The 23239-nt window shown below is 37.2% G+C and overlaps 1 protein-coding gene across 11 annotated transcripts in view; it reads right to left on the minus strand.

Moving 5' to 3' along the window:
* Positions 1–23239, minus strand: part of LOC117394241 (disco-interacting protein 2 homolog C-like) — a 199282-nt gene that overhangs the window by 38032 nt on the left and 138011 nt on the right. For 6 of the 11 annotated variants that reach the window (XM_033992345.3, XM_033992343.3, XM_033992339.3 and 3 more), the window contains 12 exons: positions 21504–21595; positions 14432–14542; positions 11674–11709; positions 8180–8303; positions 7543–7652; positions 4825–4927; positions 4343–4407; positions 3815–3908; positions 3020–3139; positions 1771–1885; positions 1251–1390; positions 356–492 (listed from right to left, as the gene is read on the minus strand). In XM_033992345.3, the coding sequence (XP_033848236.2) occupies positions 356–492; positions 1251–1390; positions 1771–1885; positions 3020–3139; positions 3815–3908; positions 4343–4407; positions 4825–4927; positions 7543–7652; positions 8180–8303; positions 11674–11709; positions 14432–14542; positions 21504–21595 (1247 nt within the window). The remainder of the gene's footprint in view (positions 1–355; positions 493–1250; positions 1391–1770; positions 1886–3019; positions 3140–3814; positions 3909–4342; positions 4408–4824; positions 4928–7542; positions 7653–8179; positions 8304–11673; positions 11710–14431; positions 14543–21503; positions 21596–23239) is intronic. The other 5 variants (XM_033992346.3, XM_033992344.3, XM_033992341.3 and 2 more) reach the window with 1 other exon arrangement.

Raw genomic sequence — 23239 nt, forward strand, 5'->3', positions numbered from 1 at the left:
TTGATAATATATGAAACTGTATAACACACTGCTGAATGTTTTTTTCCTGTGCAATTAACGCAGAAATTACCCCAGTAATCTAATTATGCCCAAGTGTTAATGCGTGAGAGCTCCTTACCATTTAGAGAAGATTAAATGTACCATCTAGGAGTATGTTGAGTTTTACATCTTTAATAAAAGCGATTCTCCTTTTTGTTTTTTAATAAGCCAGTTCATTTCCTATTTAAAATCTAAAGACGCGTTGACAGAAAGCAAATCCTTGTCACGTGCAATACCATCTCTGTTGCCATGCACGCCAGCTCAATTCATGTCCATCTTGAATCCCCAAACGGAAAGTAAATGGAGGTTTCCTCACCTCAAAGGTGTTCTTGGTCATGCCTGAAAGGCCGTAGTAGGATGTACCCGTAGCAATGGAGCACACACAGAGCTCTCCGATTTCATCCGTTCTGCATATCTGAGGGACCCCATCCGGCTTCACCACACACATGAGCCCTGGAAACATCACACAGCATTTAGTAACAAAGTATTAAATCCTTTGGAAAGGAAAGGAAACCGCTGAGGGTAAATTAGTTTGCTCCATTTGTGCAACCACTACTGCAGAATTAACTGAAACCTTCCCATTCACTGCACATGGACTGGGGGTCAAGTGACTGAGCATCTTTTAAACAGAATGGATCTATTTATAACAAGATCCAAACGATAAGGCCTGTAATATATGTGAATATTCTTTTTGACTTGTGTCCATTGTCCATGCATACAACTGACAAGATAAATAATAAGGAACATAGAATACAGCATGTAGGGGGGAGCTATAATGAAACCCACATCACATGCTTATTTAACACTGAGTGATATGTTAATGCCTCAAAGACAAGGCTTTAATGTTGCTCTTAGTCAATGAACCATCTGCTATGCACACACTGTATGGGCTTTAACAGCAATTATTGCATCATGTCCCCATGACATATTCTGTGCCAGTGCCAAAATTCAGAACCCTGTGCTGTAAGGCTACAGCACATTCCCCAAACCCACAGATGTTATGCCAGCATTGTACTTTACAGGAGAGTGACTGTTCTGCCCATTTATATCTGTGTAATTAAACTGCATGCACTACACTGTACATAACAGACAAAATCATGCAGTTCCATGCATGTAATAAATAAAAACAGTTGTATAGAATACATTGTTACATGGTTATTACAATGCCTGAAAATCTTAGAAAGCTGAGAAGAAAATTTCCATCCACTTACCTCCTGGCATGACTGTGCCAACATCCTGCACTGTCAGAACAGACAGCTTTTCTTCAGAGTCCACCCTGATCACCCCATAGCTCAGTCCCTGCATAGAGAGGACTCCCCTGCCAGGAGGCTGATTACTGTCATCTGTTGGCCTGCAAAACACACACACAGTTTCCAGATTATACTGTTTTAATCAAAAGGGAACTCACACACACAGAATGAAAATCCACAGTGCTCCCAGCTCTTGTACTAATACTGCACAATCTGCAGTTAGATCTCATTGTGTTAATCTAAAAGCCTTATCAGTGCATCGCAGAAGGAAACAAAAAGGAAGAAAATCTACAATGTCACCAACATTTTCTTTAAAGCAATTATAGAACAACTTTCTAAACCTCAAGCAATCACCCCCTCTCAGAAGAAACTGGGAAGATTACAGAGTGGTATAATTATTTAAAATAATGTCATATATTTATACCCCCCCCCCCCTCCCTCCTCCCTCCTCCCTCCTCCCTCCTCCCCTCTGCTCCCATACTTTCGAATAGCCACAGTGAGAGCCTCTGGAGAGCTGGCACATGGACAGATGACCTCCGGACGCAGCCCCTTACTCTGGAAGACATTGAGGAATGCATCGCAGGAAGAAATTGACCCTGAGGCAAAGAAGAAGAAGGGGATTGACTTGAAAGAGTCCGTTAACATCCATAATAAAATAGATTTATGTTACTCCATCACTATTGTATATCTCTCTTATTTTGTGCTAACAATATTCAAGCAATATATGAACATAAAGTGAACTAGATTTAAAAATGGTAACCTGCTCAGAAGTCAGCGATTTATTCAATTACAAACAAACAATTTTTATACTGGGTACATAACCATGAAGGCAATACTGATGATCTTAGTATCTTCTATCCAAGTCAACTATGTTTTCTTGTGAAAAAAATCTGACTGTAATGGGTGCTAAACTTGTGGCAAAAACCTCTAATGATTTCAAGTAGCTTTATAGTGCACTGCTTTTGTTTCCACTACAAATACTATATACTTGCAGTATTTGACGCTGTGCTTGTAATCACACCCTTAAAGCAGTAGTGTGGAGTAGTGGTTAGGGCACTGGACTCTTGACCGGAGGGTTGTGGGTTCAATCCCCAGTGGGGGACACTGCTGTTGTACCCTTGAACAAGGTACTTTACCTAGATTGCTCCAGTAAAAACCCAACTGTATAAATGGGCAATTGTATGTAAAAATAATGTGATAACTGTATAATGTGAAATAATGTATAATGTGATATCTTGTAACAATTGTAAGTTACCCTGGATAAGGGCGTCTGCTAAGAAATGAATAATAAAGGACACGTATTCTGTGTGATGCATCATCTTGTCTCATCTATCCCCTCAAACAATCACAGACATGCTATATTTATTATACCTCCACTTCAGCAATAACAGTGTCAAAACAGAAATGCTTCATTGGTTAGGTGTTTCAACCAGTCATCAAATGCCACCAAGAGAGTAACTGAATACAGCTACATGTAAGTTATGTCAAAGCCAGCAGTCTCCATCATTGATATGACCAGAGTTTAAAAACAATACTGTCCTTCAAAACAGTCAATTTTTACTGGATGATTTCCATAATGAAAATTGACTGTGAAGTGAATTTGAAAGCAATATTTCAGGGATGTGGTGTTAATCATCTGGAAATGGAAAAGTCACAGAAAATACAGCAGTCAAGTAAAAACTATACAGTAACTTTCATTTGTTCTTTTTTCCAGATTATCAGCAACTCACAAGGGTTGGATCCATCAGCCACTATTAACATCCGCAAGGAGCTCAGGTTCACATCCCTCTGGTCTCGGTGTGCCACCAGGGCCCAGTGCATGTCTCTCGATTTCACACATGACACTTTTGCTAAAAGCAGAGATGGAGGTACAATTAGGCCGTTTCATTTTCCCTTGCGTTGGTTTTCATTAAAAGGTAAACGTTATACATTTTCAGAAATACTTTTCTAATATGTTTAAGTACATGTACTCTTTATTTTTTTAATCCTAGAAACCATTTTTAAACTATTTCACCAATTCTAATAGCTGCATTTTTTAAGTGGGGTGATTTGATCCCCCCCACCCCCCCAAATAAAAATTAAGTAATCACGATAAATAATAATCAAAGCCAAACCAACAATAGATAATTACTGTGAAAATGTAGATGATATAAATAATCAATTGACAAAATACAATAGCCTGAAGACTGCATCAGAAAATGATACTGGGATGACATGTGTTGTGTCATGTGTTAACTGAAGAAAAAGAAGAAGAGTACAATACTTGTAAAACAGTTAAATTGAACAATTAAAACACCTTGAACTTTACTCCTTTAGGCTGATTGGCTGACAATATGAACACCATCTCAGCTCCAGGCACTGATGGTATTGTTTCTAACTATTAGTGCTCTGTATGTTACACAATGTACTGTCCGCAAACCCTGACACGTTTATTTTCCAACACAATGCCAACTTTTTAAAAAACCTCAAACTGTTAAAACAATAGAACATTTATTTTCATAGAAATTAACAAAAGAATTGCATACCTTTGTACTGGCACACTTTCTGTATCCAGGAAAGAGGGTTGACTTTCATAAGGGAATACGGGATACTGATAACGTGCATCATGTTCATCACACTCTGAAAAGGGGCAAAGGATCAATTGGAGACAATTCGTTGTAATTTCATTACATTTATTAGCTGTAACATATACAGCTTTATTACACAATGGGTCAAGGATCATAAAGGTTGTATTAAAACATGACTCCTACAAAGGTATTAACTGTCACATTATAATATCATTACACAAGTGTATATTGATGGAGTGTGGCTAACCAGAGCTTATACTCGCAAACATGTCCCTGTGATGGATACTGTACACTGAAAAAGAGTGCTGAAATGCATTGATTGCTAGATGTGGTTGGGTGAGCGTTGGAACAAAATAGGGCGTCTCCTACAATTACCCTCCCTAAACACTTTCCTCTGAGAAATTGCTGGAAAATCCAATAATAATAATAATAATAATAATAATAATAATAATAATAATAATATTCTTTGCAGTAAATTTAGCTTACCGTGAGAATGCCGTGCCAGAGTCCAACATCCTTCTTAAAGTCTAAAACATTCACAATGGTCTCAGCTGTTAAACACAAAAAAAAAACCACATTTTTTGTTTTGTAACTAAACACATTTTTGTTTAGTTGTAAAAATGCATCTGTTATGTGACACACAGAAAAGGAATGTTGTAAGATTGAAATCTCTGTTAAGAAATTATTGCATTTAAAATGTGACCATAAGAAAAAAATAATACTAATAATACTAGTAATATTAATATATTGAATACATGTAGTGTAAAAAATAGAATACACCAGACTAGCCATTTTCACGGGGGTCCTTGTAAAATACATTTCACAATGAAAGAATAACAGCTCTCTAGTATAAATAGTTCTGGACATCAGTAACATTAAGTTTTCAGATAACTAGACAGAAATAAATCACAAATCAATCAATCATACTCAAGACAACACTAACTTGCAAAGAATAACCCAGAACCCACCTTCTGTGTATCCACAGGCCTGGGTCAGCGCCTGACAATGAGTCAGCAGTGCAGTTCTCGTCACAGTCACTCCCAGCACGCTTCCATCTTTACAGGTCTTGTACTATTAAATCATGGATAAAGGCTTTCACGTCTTAAAACAGTACCTTCAAATCTCATTTTATTATTTATTTGTTCAGTTTTATTATTTATGATGTTTTGCAATCAGCGTGACTGGTTTGGGCGTTCTCCGATATTTAGTAATTATAATGTTCTCTACATCTGCCTTTACCTGGCCTTGAACTTGTTTTGAGCTTGTCTGGAGAGTTCTAACTGCCTAGCACTGGACAGACTTCCTCATTTCATTCATACCTTTTGAAAACGTGGCCTTTCAACTCTGCTGGCCCAGCCTACTCAATATGTAAAGAGAGGGAGACCAGCCAAGGTAAAAGGTAATTTGATTTGAGTGGAATTAGAAAGTCTGTTCAGTTAGAATGTACCAGACAAGCTCACAAACAGGTAAAGACACATACAGAGAAACACTGTGATAACTCAATAGATAATAACTCAATATTGGATCAACAGAACCCAGAGCCATACAACAATTACAAGCATCACAAAAAGGCAAGGGAAACATGATGTCAGGTGACATCTGAAGCTTTTTACTCTTTAACATGCACATTAGACATCACACATTATTGCTTGTAAACACATTGTATGCAGTAGTGTAAAAACTATTAACGGGAATGTGGTGAGGTGTGCCGTCAAGGCACCAGTGAGAATTAAAGGAAGGGCAGGGGTGCCATTACTGTCATTTCATTGTATCAGATAGATTGTAACAGATGAAAATGACACCACATTATGATTAGTTATACTTTGTAGTTATTCTAAATGAACACTTTATTTTAAAATGTATACTATAGGGTGCTATTAAATTGATTTTCACCGCATTTATGGTCATCGTGGCCAGAAAGCCTGCTAGTGGGCAGCTACTCTGATCTCTGGTGGCGTGGGTATCCACTTGTATCATACAGCTCCCTATGCAATACTGCATCAGTGGTTCTCAAAGTTTGTTTGGTTAGGACCCCCTTTAAAGTGACTTTGGTCTGGTGCGTCCCCCTATACTGAAATACACATTTTATTTCTAACAGTGATATAAATACTGTATCTAAATCTAGAATCAGGAAATATATGAATACAAAGCAAAAAGTCATACTGTAGTATTATTAATGTGAGAACAGTTTCAAAATGCAATGTCTGCTTCTTTCAAGAACTGCTGCCATGCACGGTAGCCATCCCGTACAGGACAAGGTATTAGCCCTCCCACGACTTCTGAAACCTTACCCTGAACCCTTCTATAACAAATGCAAATACAATGGGAGTACCCTGAACTAGCGTTCTGGCAGAGCATACATAGCTATGGACTAGTGCCTTGCAATGGACAGCATCATAGGCAGTTATTTTTGTGAGCAGACATTTTTTTTTGAAGTGGGCAAATAAGGATGTAGGATGCTGTATTATTGAATTGTGGTTTGTCACACTTGTACTTTGCTTGAACAAAAGTTATTGTATTTCTTGCTCTTATTGTATTACTTGTATTGTAACACTTGAAATGTATTTGCTTACGATTGTAAGTCGTCCTGGATAAGGGCGTCTGCTAAGAAATAAATAATAATAATAATAAAGGAGGAAACTCAAGCCTAATTTGGACAGAGTAGATTCCAGGAACAATGGCCCTCGATTTTATGAAACTTGATATGTTAGGAACACTGGGGGTGGGGGAAGCTGCATATAACTGAGCTGGTGGAGCCTGTTCATTTACTATTACACATCCATGAAAATGGGATCTCGTTTGGAACAGGCTATCAAAAGACCAAGCATTGCCGCAGTTTTAGATTCACCCACTACATTACTTTTCTGTCAATGAATGAATTCTGCACCCAATTAAAACACACATAATTTAGTTATTACTAAACGGATACATACATATGACATTATAAATATGTATCATTCTGCAGCAAACATCCAGTAACATGACTTTTAGAATAGTTACATGGTGGTATGAGATGGTGAAACAGTCACCTCAAATATCAGCTTGCTGCTCCTAAAATATAAGCTCGGTTCAAACCAAGCGCTTGGTTATATTTATTTTATGTAAGAAACAAAATAACAAAACATCAGTCAATATTTAATATAACACCTTAATTACACAACAAGTTGGAAGAGCTAAACAGGAGCTGACCTTAATACAGCTGCTTTTAAACTGTACAGCAATCCTGCTGGTGTTCTCTCCTACTGTATTATTTTATTAATCTGGTATGTACTTGCCTACTACTGTATATGCAAATGTGTACCAGGCATCTAATGTGTAAATATCTGCTTATCTGAGAACAGGCTTCCTTCAGCACAAAGAGCGAATGCACTTTTATTTGTGATAATAAAGTATGAGTCAATTGTTAGGTTTGATCTTCTAGGAAAGGTGATGAAAATGTGCACCATGAAAAGACTGTAGCATTCATCGTGACTATCAACTACACCACTGTATTCCCTCACAGAAGATAATAATAATAACAATAATAATAATAATAATACATTTATTTTGTATAGCACCTTTCATTAAAACAAATCCCAAAGCACCTTTACATTAAAAAAAATATATATACATTTAAAAAAAAGAGATACATTATAAGATATATAAAGAAATGCTTTTAGTCTTAATATTATGTCAGCTCCTCTCACCTCAATGTAGGCAGTGTCATTATTTGCATCCTTGATATGTGGGAACCAGTCTCGGGGAGGCTTGGACAAGTGTTTTGATTCTGTGACAAACCACAGCAGCTTTGGCCACCCTGGGAACAAAGACAAACAGATGCGCTCCTTAACATCTTGCGTGAATGAAACACTCGTACACCACCTACAAATATCTGGTGAATGTGCCGCACTACACCAGCAGTCATCTCCTTCACGTCGGCCCACAATTCTCCAACCATCTCTCTGCAAGACAGTGTCCCCGTTTAGAATGAAAATGGCGTGTCCTTACCTGTCCAACAGTCTCAGTGAAGAAGGATGGCCAAACAAAAAGGATGGCAAAAAAATTTGTGTTTTTAAACAATGTTTAAACTGAAAGGGCCAAAGAAACGAAGGACTAAAATAGATGCATACTGTTCAACTGGGGAGACACTTAGGAAGGATTTCAAATAACTGCTGGTGTCTGAAATAGGGGGTGTTTTTTTATTCAGAAAACCAACCTTACAGTAGATTAAGCCATGAAAGTAAAGACGTATGAGAAATCAACTGCTTCCACAGCTTACCAGTGAGTTACAGAGAATGGCCTGAATGATGGGAAGCTCTTTGTATGGAGGTTTCTTCATATTACCTTTAAACTGTGGTATCTCCCCCGTCTGGCTCTTAGGCAGTCCTTTATGGCAAGCATCACTAGTCAAGGCTACAGTGACTCCACAGCTTCCCAACAGAAAACCAATCTGCTGGCTCCCCGCATCCTAGAAGAGATCGAAACATGCTTCAGTGTTATGCATCTCCTATAATAAAGACACAGATTCAATAAAAACAAGGCAAACCCATTACATCATAACAGAGGATGTGACTAAAATAATAGAATACCCTGTAGCATTAAAAAAAAAAAAGCTGGTCTCGTATGGACTACAGTAGATTATCATTATTTTTTATTCTACAGGACTTACTGTGAAAAGGATGTCTGTCACTCTGCTGCTTTTGTAAGAGCTAACCTGCAAACTTCTCATCACTTTTTAATATATGTATCATTTCTTTCTCTCTTTGCTCAGCCATCTCACATCATATCAATCACTCAATATTCCATTAAAAAAAATGCTATTTTGGAGTCAGGGTATGAATATTTAACCAGCCAAACGGTCAAGGAATAATTTAGCACAAATGCCTCTGGCGTGGGAGTCCACAGTTCCAAGAAATAATCAAAATGGATGAATTTATGAATTTCAACCTCAAATTCTGTTTATTTGTTTATTTTTTTCTTGATCTGCAGTCCTTTCTTCTGTGCCAAAAAAAGCTGATTCACATTTTAAAATGTAATATTCAGTGACAGGCGGAACGCAGTGTGATTAAAGGTCCTTTTGCTGTTATCAACTGCTTATATTTATTGTAATTTTTTTTTTGGTAACTGTGCATTTCATAGCATTCATCACATACTGTCACGACTACAGACACAAGGCAAGGGAGCTGTAGTGCACTCAGTTCAAATTTGATTCTTCTTTTAGTTACTGGTATTAAGAAATGCCTGCTGAGATATCAATGCCCAATATAGTTGTTTATATAAATGCTGTGAATTATGCAATTGCACTTCATCTAATAAAAGAAAATAAACACAAAACAGGATGGATTAACAGGTGCAATACAAAAATGAAACGGCTGGCATTTCAATGAATGAAAGCCCTGAATGCAGTCCTGAATAAGAAAATCAATGTTTTTAGAATGAGGACAAAAGCAGAGAACAGCAGCCTAAAGGAATGTGTCAATCTCAATCCAATCAAGAGCGACATGTGGTAGCCAGACGGAGTCATGCTTATAGAATCAACATTATTTTTTTATCTTGCCAGGATCATGCCTCACTGTGAATAAACGGTTTCAAGCGCTGAAAAGGCCAAGTCAAATTAAAAATGATACACGGCCATCTTTCTTCATGAACACAGTTCTGCTATTATACTGTATGAGACTTAATATTGTCAAGGTTAATAAGGTGTTGTGGGTTACACTTAATCAGTGGGCAATTATATGTCAAATTTGGAGTGTAAATTATTCTTCATAGTTTATTTCAACTTTTAAATGAATACTTTTGAGCAGTACAGTTTATATATTACAAAGAACAGCTATAGCCACAAGTTTTGCACCACCCGCAATATAGAATTAACACATTTTGCTTCATAAAATGGAATGAAATCTGCTGAACAATGTTACGTTAACATATTGAATTGCATACCACTTTGTAGTTTTCTATATACTTAATGAAAAATTGACAAATTGAAAAATGTGACATTTCAAAATCTAATGTGAAATACTTACTGTACTACCATTATGGCTTCTGGTAGACTTTTGTAATATCATTTTGTAGTTTATTAATTTCAATCCTAAAATTCTAGGTGATGCAAACATTTGGGCCATAGCTGCAATAGAATGTATTAGACTCAAACACACGTTGGAAAAAACTAAAAAAAAACACGTTTTGTGAGAACATCGCAGATCGTGTATGATTTAAGTAGGCACAAGGCGTACAGCGAAATGAAGTCCACCCAAAGCAATGTGACATAGCCATATTGAGAAACAGAGAGGCTTCTGTGTAACACAAAGCAGTGAACAATGAGACATGAAAGTGGTACTGCAGCAGTTTCAGTATATTACCGACACACTGCACAAAGCCACATCGGTAACAAACTGCTGGAACAGTCACATGTTTGTTTCCTCTGAGTCACTCCGCAGCACCACCATCTCGTATAAAGACCGATGACATCACGGATTAAGGTAGGAAAACTGTTTCTGGCAAACAACAGACCATTTTATGTACTACCAAATAAGTAAGAAAAACAAAGCTGTGGTTCCAGCATTCCCAGCTCATAAAAAACACAGCTTGCTGGATGATCTCAGACTCTGCGTCACTTCCTCTGGTTAAATTGGCTGATTGAGTGTCAAGTTATGCTGTACAGTACCTCTGCCTTTCTCTTCCTGAAAAGCAGTGCCAAGAAATCTTAAAGGTTCAGCTGAAATATTAGTGACGCATCACCTGTTGCAGGATACCAGCTCTTGCAGTATAGATGATGAGAGCTACATAAACATAAACCTCACATACAGCAGGAGACGGCACACATTTATAACATATCCCATCAGCCACACCTTGCACAGTATGGGACTGTCTGAAAACCCCAACTTCTGCACGCTTCTTTCCTGACATCTAGGGACAGCTCTGCATATTATATTTTAACAATTGAGCCAAAAACAATGTTTTCATTACTTGATCCAATCCATATTATGTTGTTCAACTTCTTACAACACCTTTAAATACTATCTTTCACTTTAAAGTGATTTACTGTCTATTCTACCCTGCTCTTGAAGTGTATTCAATATTGTACTCTGGCTTACTGATATTTAGAAGATGCAAAGTTCCCAAACATACAGTATATGAGCATACAGATATGGTAACAAACATTCAAATGTACATTTCAAAATGTTTCAATGATGTAACACCAAGAGTTGTGATAACTAATATCTAAGTTAAAGGTGCAAATCAAAAGTAATCACTATTAGGGTAACTGGTACCCTAAAAACGTCCAGAATTAAACAAAAAAAAAAAAAAAAGGAAGAAAATATTTTGAGGGATAAATGCTCATCATACATCTCATAGATATGATCACACCTGCTGGAAAGTCTTTTAAAATTCTCTTGTATTACATGTGGTTTCATCCTGGTCAATAAACACAAAGTGAGGTTACAATACAAACTTCTTAGTAACATATTGACAATTTTTTATTTTATTTAGTTTTTTTATTAAGTTATTTTGTATTTTTAAAGCTGAGGGGACACAGAACCACTATTTCAGGAACAGTGGTTTGAAACCTGGTTCCAGGAGACTGGGAGACCTAGTCTGAGGCAGCTTTGCTGCATCAAACCCCAAGTCTCCCCTGGTGTGCCATGCAGTGGCCTGAAACCTAGTCTCCAGAAACCAAGTTCCAATCCACAAAGTGGCTTTGTGTTCTCTCGGCTTAAGAATAGCAGCTGAAAGTAAATTGCTATCAGATCATGTAAGACAGGTTTAGATTTTGGACTCCAAAATGTATTTTTTTTTTATCTTTCTGTTAAAAACCCATAGCACGTGGAAGAGTGTACCTGTATCATTCTGACTTCCCCAGCAGGTGTCGGTCTCTGTAAAGTTTAAATTAAACATTTTATTTTCTGTATAGTGCAACCTGTATTTATTAGTATCCCCATTTAGCACATGCTTTAGCGCAGTGTTGCATATACATTTTCCATACATTTGCATACAATACACATTCAGTATATTCACAGTGGATTATTCTACAGTATGCCAATTGTCTTCCGATTTGAAGACAGAAGAATATGACATTTTAGTGTCAGCTGAACTCAGTATTTTTTAAATGCTGAAACTGCTTAGAATTGCTGAGATATTAAAATCAGTCATCCTTTTATTCTAGTTTCTTCATTGTTTTCCATACACTAACTTATCTACTGGGTCATGTAAATTAGAAGTGTTTTACTTTTCTATGCATTTATTTTGTATTACTGTTTTTATGATTGTTTTGTAATTGTTTTTTCCATGTAATGATTTGTCTCTTGTCACTGATTTTATGATGTTATTTTTTGCCAGGACCGCCTTGTTAAATTAGATTATTATTATTATTATTTTTATTATTATTATTATTATTATTATTATTATTATTATTATTATTATTATTAATTTCTTAGCAGACACGCTAATCCAGGGTGACTTACAATTGTTACCAGATATCACATTTTTTACATACAATTACATTATTTTTTACACATTATTTCGACATACAATTACCCATTTATACAGCTGGGTTTTTACTGGAGCAATCTAGTTAAAGTACCTTGCTCAAGGGTACAGCAGCAGTGTCCCACACCTGGGATTGAACCCACAACCCTCCGGTCAAGAGTCCAGAGCCCTAACTACTACTCCACACTGCGTATATATCTCAAGGATTCTATCCTGGTTAAATAAATACATTTGAATTTGAATTTGTTTTATTTCAATTCATTTTCTTAAAACAGTAATTAAACCACTATGAGGAGAATTTAAATATCTGATGTTTTGCAAATAATCGGGGATGTTGTCTCTTTGAGCATGCTTGTGTGGGTTTGTCTTTGTAGTATAGGGGGAGCAAGCCAGGAAGAATTGAAGGACGGAGCCAATTTGTATCTTTGACTACACAATGAAACAGTAAAGAGGGGATACCCATGGCCTGGAAGTATTTACTGTAAATCCAGTACATGGCTTGGTTTGTTGGCGACAGCATCATGTAAACAGACAGAGCATGCCACGATAAGGAAGGCTGGCCAGTTCATATGAATTGACTGTTCACAAGGAGGGGGAAAATTGATCTCCAATGTTAGGAATCTCCCTGCTACAGTAATCCTTGTGTAGCTGTGATTACCACCAAGAAATAAACTTAGAGGTGGCCATCAACTCGTACACATATTTTATATATAAATTTTAGCTAAAAAAAGCCGACTTCCCAACATTTTGGTATGTTTATCATACCTTTGTCAAGGGAAACTCTGTTTGAAAATCAACAGTGGAGGTACTTGTAGGCTTTTGATGCCATGGTACCTGTAACCACACTGCTTTGTTTCTATGTAAATCTATTCATGTGCTTGTGATCCCATGTATGTAAAACTACAGGTATGAAGTAAGCACTGCAGGTCCCATTTATTCCTGCTCTGGTGTAATAGTGTCTGTTGCCCCATCAGTACGTTTGTTCAACTTCCAAATCCCACCGTACAACGTGACTTTCTATCTGATGAATGTCCAGCTATACAAATTTGTGAATGTATTGTAAAAATGTGGGGAATATATATGTATTTTTAATCCTGATTGTATCAATTTAATTACAGAGAACATTTTCTTGAATCACTCTCCAAAATATCCCACTCGCTATGTATTAATGCATACAGTATATAAAGGCAGACACAGTCTGTAGCATTTTATAAGCTGCAGCAGTCATCAGATAAACCTACATTTTAAATCCTGCTTATCAACAGTAGTACGCAACAGTAAAAAAAAAAAAGAACTGTGCCGGTATCTATCTCCCTTTTTTGTGTTATCTATTTGTTTGAGTTTTATTTAAACATAACAAAAACATGTTGATAGCAGTCAAACAGGTTTACACATAACTAAGAGTCAAGGGATGGAAGCTAACTTTGTATTGCACTCACCAAATATAATACCTGTACTGCAATTGTCCTCAATGAAACTACTGTGGGAACTGTTCACAAAAAAATAAATAGAAGGAGCAGGGCGGCAGCTTTTAGCTAACAGTGTGTTTCATTTATTTATCTGATTTAAATGTTTCTTTGGAGTACCTGAATAGAATTACAAAAGCAATTTTTTCTTAAGTGTTCATAATCAGGACTCGACAATAGGTTGTTGCCTTGGTAACCATTACAAACACATAAAATCTGCAAATCTATCCTCTGCTTTCTTTTATTTTGTGGCAGCTTACATCCGTTTTTACAGGTGATGTAAAGATACAACTGATGATTAATTGCGGAACAGACTTTTTTGAAGAAAAACCCTTTACCCCACAAATAAAGACACATCTGTTTGCATTCTGAAAAGGGATGGAGAGACCAAAGCCAAAACCAAACAGGGTCACACAGGCCTTGCTGCTTCATTAAGACATGGTTTCATCCTCAATCTATCTTTCTTATGACCCAGTCAGGTTTTCATATCTATTGGTATGGAAATGCCAAGAAAAATGAGCACTGGTTTTGGTAGTGCTTCACAAACACAGGGCCTGACACAGTCTTGGAGTGTTCTCCCTGTGCTGGCTGTGAATGTGCTGTGCTTCTAAGGAGAGCAGAGTTTATGTACTGGGTTTCTTACCTTTCTCGTAAGTGGCACTTCAATGGGCACTGGAACAACTTCTGCCAGTAAGCAGCCATAAAATGCCACCATGAAGGCAGCAGGGTCATTGTTGGGAAACACAAGAGCTACCTAAAACAACAATGATAAAAAACACAACAGAGAGATTTGAGTATTACCAGTAATTCTCCCAAAATCAAGTTCCGTTTTAAACACAAATAGCATGCAGTGATTTATGTTAACCATGGTATATTCTTGATGGGTCCTCTGCTTTCAGCAATACACAGGATCAAACAAGTATGCACCTGCTAGGACTTGCAGAGGTAAATGGTTACAGATCTTCAAACTCTGCAATAACTCAAGGTGCAAAACAAAAATAAATACATAGAGACATATTTCTTTTCCAAATGGTGTTTATAATACATATAGATTATTTTTTTTATTTATTTTTTTTACTTATGGCACCATGTGATTGAAACAAGCGAGATTAAACACCATCTAAATTAAAAGCAAAAGCAAAAAAAAGTATACATTATCTTTACTTTAACCAAGTGATATTCTTTCCACAACTAGCGAAAACTCTTTACAATACACATTTCTATAGCGCCAAATTAGTCCATTAAAATTAAAAACAGTCTAATGCAAAAATCTAATAAAACAAAAATTTCAAAAAAGACACAAAATGTGGTTTTAATAGTAACATTTAAAAACCTACAGTAAAACACTAGATTGTACATATCAATTGGAATTAAAAGACAAAAACAGTTTATTTTTAAAATTAGAAAAATCAACTAATATAAAAAGCCAGCAGTAGTTTTTAGTACTTAGTAGTTTACAACTTAAGCAAACACAAAAGATCCACCTGAGAGCATCTTTGTAAAGTGTTTCTATAAATTAAGTTAAAAATAGAAAGCAGTATGTTGCATTCATTTTATAAATTAGCCTTTTACAACAACACTTGAGTTCAAATCTTATTACTCCATTTCAATTCTATTTGGGTAGATTGTTACACAGCCTAGACACGCACACAGTCATTGCCAGATTAAGAGGTCAAACATACAGACAGGATTACAGCACAACAATCACTGAACTAACTATGGTCGTATCGGAGTATAGAATCCCAAGGCAAACACGCATTTGTTTCCATTGTTCAGTTTAATGTATTTCTTTATGAGTCTACTAGTCTTAACAGTTGCAAGTTTGTAAGAACATGATTTTGCTCCCCCGGATGCAGAGTATATACCATGACAGAAACCAGCAAACAACAAGATGTTCCCTACATTGAAGAAAGTGCAGCCTATGAATGTTACATTAGTTATACACTGTAAATTAATCTATGAAAATCTGTTTTGTTTTAAATGGCTTATTTTCTTTTTTTTTTTTAAATAATTTAGTCGTTGCCAATTAGTTTTTATTATTTTCTCCCCAATTTGAAATGCCCAATTACTTTTTGGGCTCAGCTCACCGCTACCACTCCTGCGCTGACTCGGGAGGGGCGAAGATGAACACATGCTGCCCTCCGAAGTGTGTGCCGTCAGCTTCTTTACACTCTGCAGACTCACCGTGCAGCCGCCTCAGAGATACAGCGTCGGAGGGCAACGCAGCTCTGGGCAGCTTACAGGCAAGCCTGCAGGCACCCGGCCAGACTAGAGGGGTTGCTGGTGCGCGGTAAGCCGAGGCATCAAAGGACAAAGCAGTTCTCCTTTGGCAAAAGAATGGTCTCAGTCTTCTTGAGATCCTGTTCAATTCTGCCAAACACTCGATCAGCAGGTAGAAAACTGTGACCCCTGATGGGAAATGTGGATTGAATGTTCAGGTTTTGAAAAGCCTGACGGTGAAGGGCAAACAACATTGACAACATGTTCATGTTTTTATTTTGTCCAAAGCATGAATCGCTGAACAACCGTAACTTGTCTGTCTGTCTGTATGTCTGTACATCTGATTTTGCCATTTAGCTGACGACAGAGACAGTGGTCTAAAACTGACGCAACCATATTGCTGTCCTTTTTATTTTGGTTTTCAAGCCAGGACATGCAGATCCTAAGTCATCCTTAGTTTGGTGGCTGTCTTTTCCATGGTGAACCACAACACCAAATAGTTGCAGGTACAACTGCCTTGAGTAATAGCCCTATTGGCGATTTTGGCAGACTCAAATTCTGCATCATGTCGAAGCACAAAGTGATTGAATTATCAACAGTATTCATCAGGTCATAAAAAGCCCTAGCTTTTCAACTGTGGAGGATGACATTGACAGTTTCTGTTTGTCTCTCCTCAGCGGTAAGGTTTTGATTCTTCATCTTTAGCTTGTAACTGGCAGGTGGAACATCAATCTTTGGCAGGGTGACCAAAGCCCAGGTTAAATTTGTAGCAAAAGACACTGTAGTATAGCGAGTAGCTGACTTAAGCATGGTTTTGCTCAAGGAAAAGCTGGTGCATTTTTTTTTTTGATACTCAGATCACTGGGCAAATATTTTCGACCGGGTTCCCCACGCTGTGATAGTGGCTTGCCCTGCAACTGAATGACTGGATGTGCTGCAATATAATTTCCTTTTTTTCTTTATACTCTTCCCTTTTTCAGGCTTCATCTCTGTTTTCTGTTCGAGGAGCAGCATGTTCAGCATAGTACTGGACAACACACGACACACGGTCCTTGCTGATACCTATAAAAAAAAACCACAAATGAAAAGTTCACGGCTAAAAAACAATATAAAACTTTCAGTCACATTTAAAGGGAAACTACTGGAGTTTCTACAAATACGGTGATATATGAAAAGTGCCTGTAATTTTTCTCTTCCCTTTTAACACCCTTTTAATAACTACATTGATGTACACAAAGAGTTTAAATGATAATGAATTTTTAATCACTATTTGTGTACATCAACTTATTCATCAGAGCATAAGTATTATGCATATCTCATAATGGTACCCAAATCCTAGATCCTTTTTTTTTTAACACAGGTGTAATGGCCATTCAGTCGCAAAAAAAATAAATAAATAAAATAAAAAAAAAACAAAAACAAGCTCACTCACCTAGCACACCGATGAACGTATTTCTGCAGACAAGCACTTTGTTGGGGTGCTCCACGGTGAGCAGGCTGCACTTCACAATGTTGTCACGGTTAAGCACTTTGTTGGGGTGCTCCACGGTGAGCAAGCTGCACTTCACAATGTTGTTACAGTCAAGCACTTTGTTGGGGTGCTCCACGGTGAGCAAGCTGCACTTCACAATGTTGTTACAGTCAAGCACTTTGTTGGGGTGCTCCACGGTGAGCAAGCTGCACTTCACAATGTTGTTACAGTCAAGCACTTTGTTGGGGTGCTCCACGGTGAGGAAGCTGCACTTCACAATGTTGTTACGGTCAAGCACTTTGTTGGGGTGCTCCACGGTGAGCAGGCTGCACTTCACAATGTTGTTACGGTCAAGCACTTTGTTGGGGTGCTCCACGGTGAGCAAGCTGCACTTCACAATGTTGTTACAGTCAAGCACTTTGTTGGGGTGCTCCACTGTGAGCAGGCTGCACTTCACAATGTTGTCACGGTTAAGCACTTTGTTGGGGTGCTCCACGGTGAGCAGGCTGCACTTCACAATGTTGTTACAGTCAAGCACTTTGTTGGGGTGCTCCACGGTGAGCAGGCTGCACTTCACAGTGTTGTTACAGTCAAGCACTTTGTTGGGGTGCTCCACGGTGAGCAAGCTGCACTTCACAATGTTGTTACAGTCAAGCACTTTGTTGGGGTGCTCCACAGTGAGCAGGCTGCACTTCACAGTGTTGTTCAAAATCTTCCATTTTACTCGCTGTGAAATTGACATGCAGGCAATATTGGTGTCATATTGGACTTGTTTGTGATTCTAATTGGCTGAGCGGATATATCATGGTCGGATGAAAAGTGTGAATGGCGCATGTCGAGTTTTGGAAAGAAGCATGTTTTATCTCTTCCAAAAAAATAGATAATGTCGGGTTTTGCGGCAAAACCGAACCGATTATGTTAATCAGAGCTGCCTATCAACAAACTTTGGTGGGTGGTAACTTGAAAAACCCAGAATTGGTATTTAGCACGTTTTGGAACCAAACTCTTCATATTATTATTATTATTATTTTTATTTTAAACTGTGGCTCCTGCCCAACATTATTACTGCTGATTTAAGTCTACTGCCATGTGGCATTGGTTCTTGATAGCCAATAGCCCTAAAACAATAACATTTTATTTGTGTCATTTTAAACATCTGCTTTGAACTTTTTTTTTTTTTTTTAACAAAAAAAAAGATTCCAAATTGTGATTAATTTCCCCCTGTAACTCAGAAGATTTTCATAAAAGGAAAAGCATAACTGTTTGGGGAAATGTATTTTATAAAGAAAATATAATGGAAAAAAATGTAATTGCTTTAGGTTATCTGAATTTGTATACATAACCATGCATCTCTATAGGTCACACAACCTCACTTCATACATCCTTTTCCCTTTCAGATAACAGCTGATCCAATCTACCATTCTTATCTTTACAAAGCAGCTCAGACTGGTATGAAGCTGCAACAGCTCTGTTGACTGATCTCCAAACCAGACTGAACCACATTCAAAAGACATCGAAACAATTCTTTTGATGAGCATAAGACAGCATTTTATTTACCTGTTGCAAAGCACAACAGTGAATCTCATCCTTGCGAACTCTTCTCTAACCTCAGGTATTTAGTTTTGTGTTAAACTGTGCCATTTCACTTGCTGGGAATGATTAGGACAAGCATGCTCTTCAGATCAGCTAAATAACAACCAGATTGAGACTAGTTTGCAACAGTGATGACCTCTAACCTTGCATTCAGATGCACTTTGCTCACTGCGGAGGTAATGATCCTAAACCACAACTTATCTGGATTGTGAAAGGATGTGGTATGATGCGCATGAACCTTGAACAAGATCATATGAAACATAAAGTTTCCAATTTGGCTCAGCTGAGGACTCTGAATAGCACGCATTCCTATACAGTAGATACAATGCAGACAGGAGGATCCCAAAGGGATGAATATTGGCAGAATGATTGAGCAGCCAAGATTGACCTTCAGTACACAAAAGCACATAAAAGCATAATGCTCTGCTAAACATATGGCTTTTTATTGATATTTAAATTTGCGAGACTTCCTAAACTGTACTGAGTGTGGGTCTGGAAAGCAAGGGGATTCCTTTCATTCTAGCCTTTCACCATAAGGAAACAATCCTGGCTTTTCATATCCATTACAGGCTGGATTTGCTTTCCACCTGAGTTTCACCTAGAAAGCCATAAAGCTAAATATATAAATATATATTTCTGACAAAATTGTAACATAACTAGCTTACTATTCCCTTCTACACAGGATCAAACAGGTACATTTATGCTACTTCTTGCAGTGGTAAATGGTTACAAATTCTTTAAACTCCACAAAAAGCCCAAGAAGCAAAACAAAAAACGAGCCACCTTTCTTTCCCCCAGTTACCGTTTGTAATACAGACAGCATTTCTACTTATAAAGCACCTTGTAACTGAAAACAGTATTAGGGATATAAAACGCCATTCTGAACTAAAAGCTAAAACAAAAACTAAAACACTGGGACATCTTTTATATCACACGCTTGAGCAATAAGCCAACACCCCTTTGTTTTTAAATGGGTGCTTATATATGTTTAAGAAAAATAACTAGAAAGGATTTGCAGTTGAAATAAAGGTATAATATAGAGCAGCACTAGCTGTGGTCATATGTTTTGCAACACCTAGAATTTTAAGATAAAATATATATATAAGAAAAAAAAACTACATGAACATAATTTAGATATTTTATTAGCATCAGGTAATCAAAGAAACTACAAAATGTCATTGCAAGTCATAATAGTAGTACAGTATTTCAAGTCTGATTTTGAAATGGCATATTTTTCAATTTTTGTCAGTCTTTCGTGAAGTACTATGGAAAACTACAAAGCAGTATATAATTCAGTATGTTAACATAATATTATTCAGCAGGTTTTATTCGACTTTATGGAGCAAAAGTTAACTCTATAGGGTGATGCTTAACTTTTGGCCATAGCTGTAAATCAAATCTTCTACATCACAACATTTTTGGTGATTTTTATGGCTGATGATGAGCCATTGTCAAAAGAATTCAATACCAAAGACTTTTCTTATTTCCTGTCTGTTATTTTAACATTTTTAAAAGAATGAAAAGGTAGGCTTGTGTTATCCCTTTGGCTCTTTTCTTTGATTCCCTAGAGTGGGTTCAGAGACAGCTTCTTTTTCAAAATCTCTTCTTATTATAATTTGGATCAGACAGATTTCTGGAATCCTATTTCTTTTCCCATCTATATCATCATTTCTGAGCAGAGATGGGGGGTCACTATAGTCTATCTATACCCAAGGGCTGTGGGTTTGCAATCAGATTGCGGGTTGTGTTGGGATCGAACACAGAAGAACCAGTTTAGAAAGACTCTGGTCTCATTAGTGCTCGATAAAAAGCCATTTCCACATGCCATGAAGAGGGCACTTACCTCCCGGGAGACTCTCATAATAGCTCCTAGCAGCCTGCAGTAGGCTTGGTACCCTGAACCCCCCCAGGAGGATATAGAGGGGCCTTGTTGTGCACAGCAATGCCATTATTCTTCAGTGATAATATGAAGGGAAACTAAATGAGGACTACTAGTTTGGGGTTGAATATAAACACATGTACTGTACAACACCTGACTATGACAAATAAATAAATACATAAAGCTGAATGCTTTTTGAATTTGAAGAGTTTTGGGTGACACAAACCTAGGTAGCTAAAGATGTAGAAGTCAAATGAAATGGGTACGCTCAACGCAATTAACCCTGTAATGTGAATGAGAACAGATACTTTATTTATGTAACTAGATTCCGTTTGTCCCTGTCCGGCAACACAATGTACTGCATATGAAAAATTCTGGACTTCAAAAATAATAATTAAAGTGGTGGCTAAGCATCATATCACATGTGATACAGAAATGGGCATTACAAGGTTAATGCGGGCAAGGGGGAATCCTGCCCAGTATTCATTAAAAAGAAGGGGTAGTTTAATGCAGACCTTCCTGTTGTTCCAATAGCACAGTAATCTCACTCACCCGGTCACCAGGTCTGACCATTGGCTCCTGCTTTGATCCCAGTTTATGTAAAATATTATAGGCCACCTTCATACTCCGGGTCCACAGTTTTCCTGTTCAAAGAACAAAAGAATGTGCGTTATTATTACAGGATCCTACGCATCAATACTTACCAACACAAAACAATGACTCATCTCCTCAATTCCCCTGATGCAGACCTGGCAATGAAAAACAGAAAGTTTCATTGCAAGCTCATTGCAGTTTAGTTTCCAATTTGTGATGCATAACCTTCATTTGAGTACATGTGATCCACTGAACTAGAATGAGAAAGATGCCAGTAAATGAAACGTCTTCACACAACCAATTCAGGTTTCTTCCACACACACACACACACACAACTCAATTAAGGAACCAAAAATGTATCTTTAAGCTTCAGGGCATGTTTAGTACCAGAAAAACACTGCAAAATTTAAAAATATATTTTTTTAAATAAAAAATGTACCCTCTTTACATTAAATATATCTTACGCACTTCCTTCAAGTTCAGAAGTTGTTTTGAATTCAGCCCTGTTAATTCATCACGATTGAAAAACAATCTGGTTCCCCTTTCCCCTCTAGCCATTCCTAATGAATTCACTGTTAATTCTTCACTAATTCATACCCTCTTACTTGACCACCAGGGGATTGTGGGATGTGTGAATGCATGCTTTACACATGTGAGCAGCATCATTTGTTACAAAAGGAACATGTAATGAATACAAGCAAATAAATCCACATGAATTAACAGGGCTGAATTCAAAATGAAGTGCTTCAGAACTCTGAGAAAGCGCAGAAGATATATAAACGAAGTCAGCATTTTTTTTATATAATAAGCCTTTTACTGTAATCATACAGTGTGTTCCATAGGAAACGCTTTCATGGCACATACGGCATTTTAATTAAAATGGCATTTGTAGCCAAGGAAACAATTTGAGGACAGGATAAACAGATACTGGACTGTGAACAAAGGACACAAACCCATAATTCATTATGGCAATTGAGGATGAAAGAATGGAAACTCATGAAAACAAGGAATCCGATTGCTATAAATGCCAAATGAATCACTGTGAACAGAACCAGCTCCCTGTACAGCACACACGCAATGAAAATGCAGCTCTGTTTAGAAAATGTCAAGAGCCAATAGTCTGGCATAGAAATGATCTTACAGGGTCAAATCAGCACACCATTAACATGGTTATAGCTCATTTTAAAAGATTTCATTAAGCCAATTTAACTCGAGTCCAGCTCCTAAACGAGGCAACTACTGTGTTTAATTTTAAATGTTAAGCCGTAAGGTCACTAAGGTCATTAGAGCTTCAACATCAACTCTTAATTCAGAGAGGGCAACATGAGAAACATAGCCATACCTCCATGAGTTCTGTATTACCCATATTCATTATCCTCAACCATGTGGTACTTATTTGAGTTATATCCAGATGAATGTAGGTCAATGTTAAAAATGTATGCCGATTTGACATATAAAAAAAACCCTCTATTTAATATTTTATATAAATCAAGAATTAAGTACACATAGCCATGTCTCTTTAAATGAATATAACTGTTATATTAGTGGCAATAATGGTATTTACTTAACATGACAGCTGTAAATGTGATGTAACTTAAAATGGCAACTCTAAGTATTTCTCAATTGACAAAAAAAGCATTTCCTCTTATTCGATATCACTGCATTTCTATTATTTTAATTTGTTCATGTCCTAA

The sequence above is a fragment of the Acipenser ruthenus genome, chromosome 3, assembly GCF_902713425.1.
Source record: "Acipenser ruthenus chromosome 3, fAciRut3.2 maternal haplotype, whole genome shotgun sequence".
NCBI classification, from domain to species: Eukaryota; Metazoa; Chordata; class Actinopteri; order Acipenseriformes; family Acipenseridae; genus Acipenser; species Acipenser ruthenus.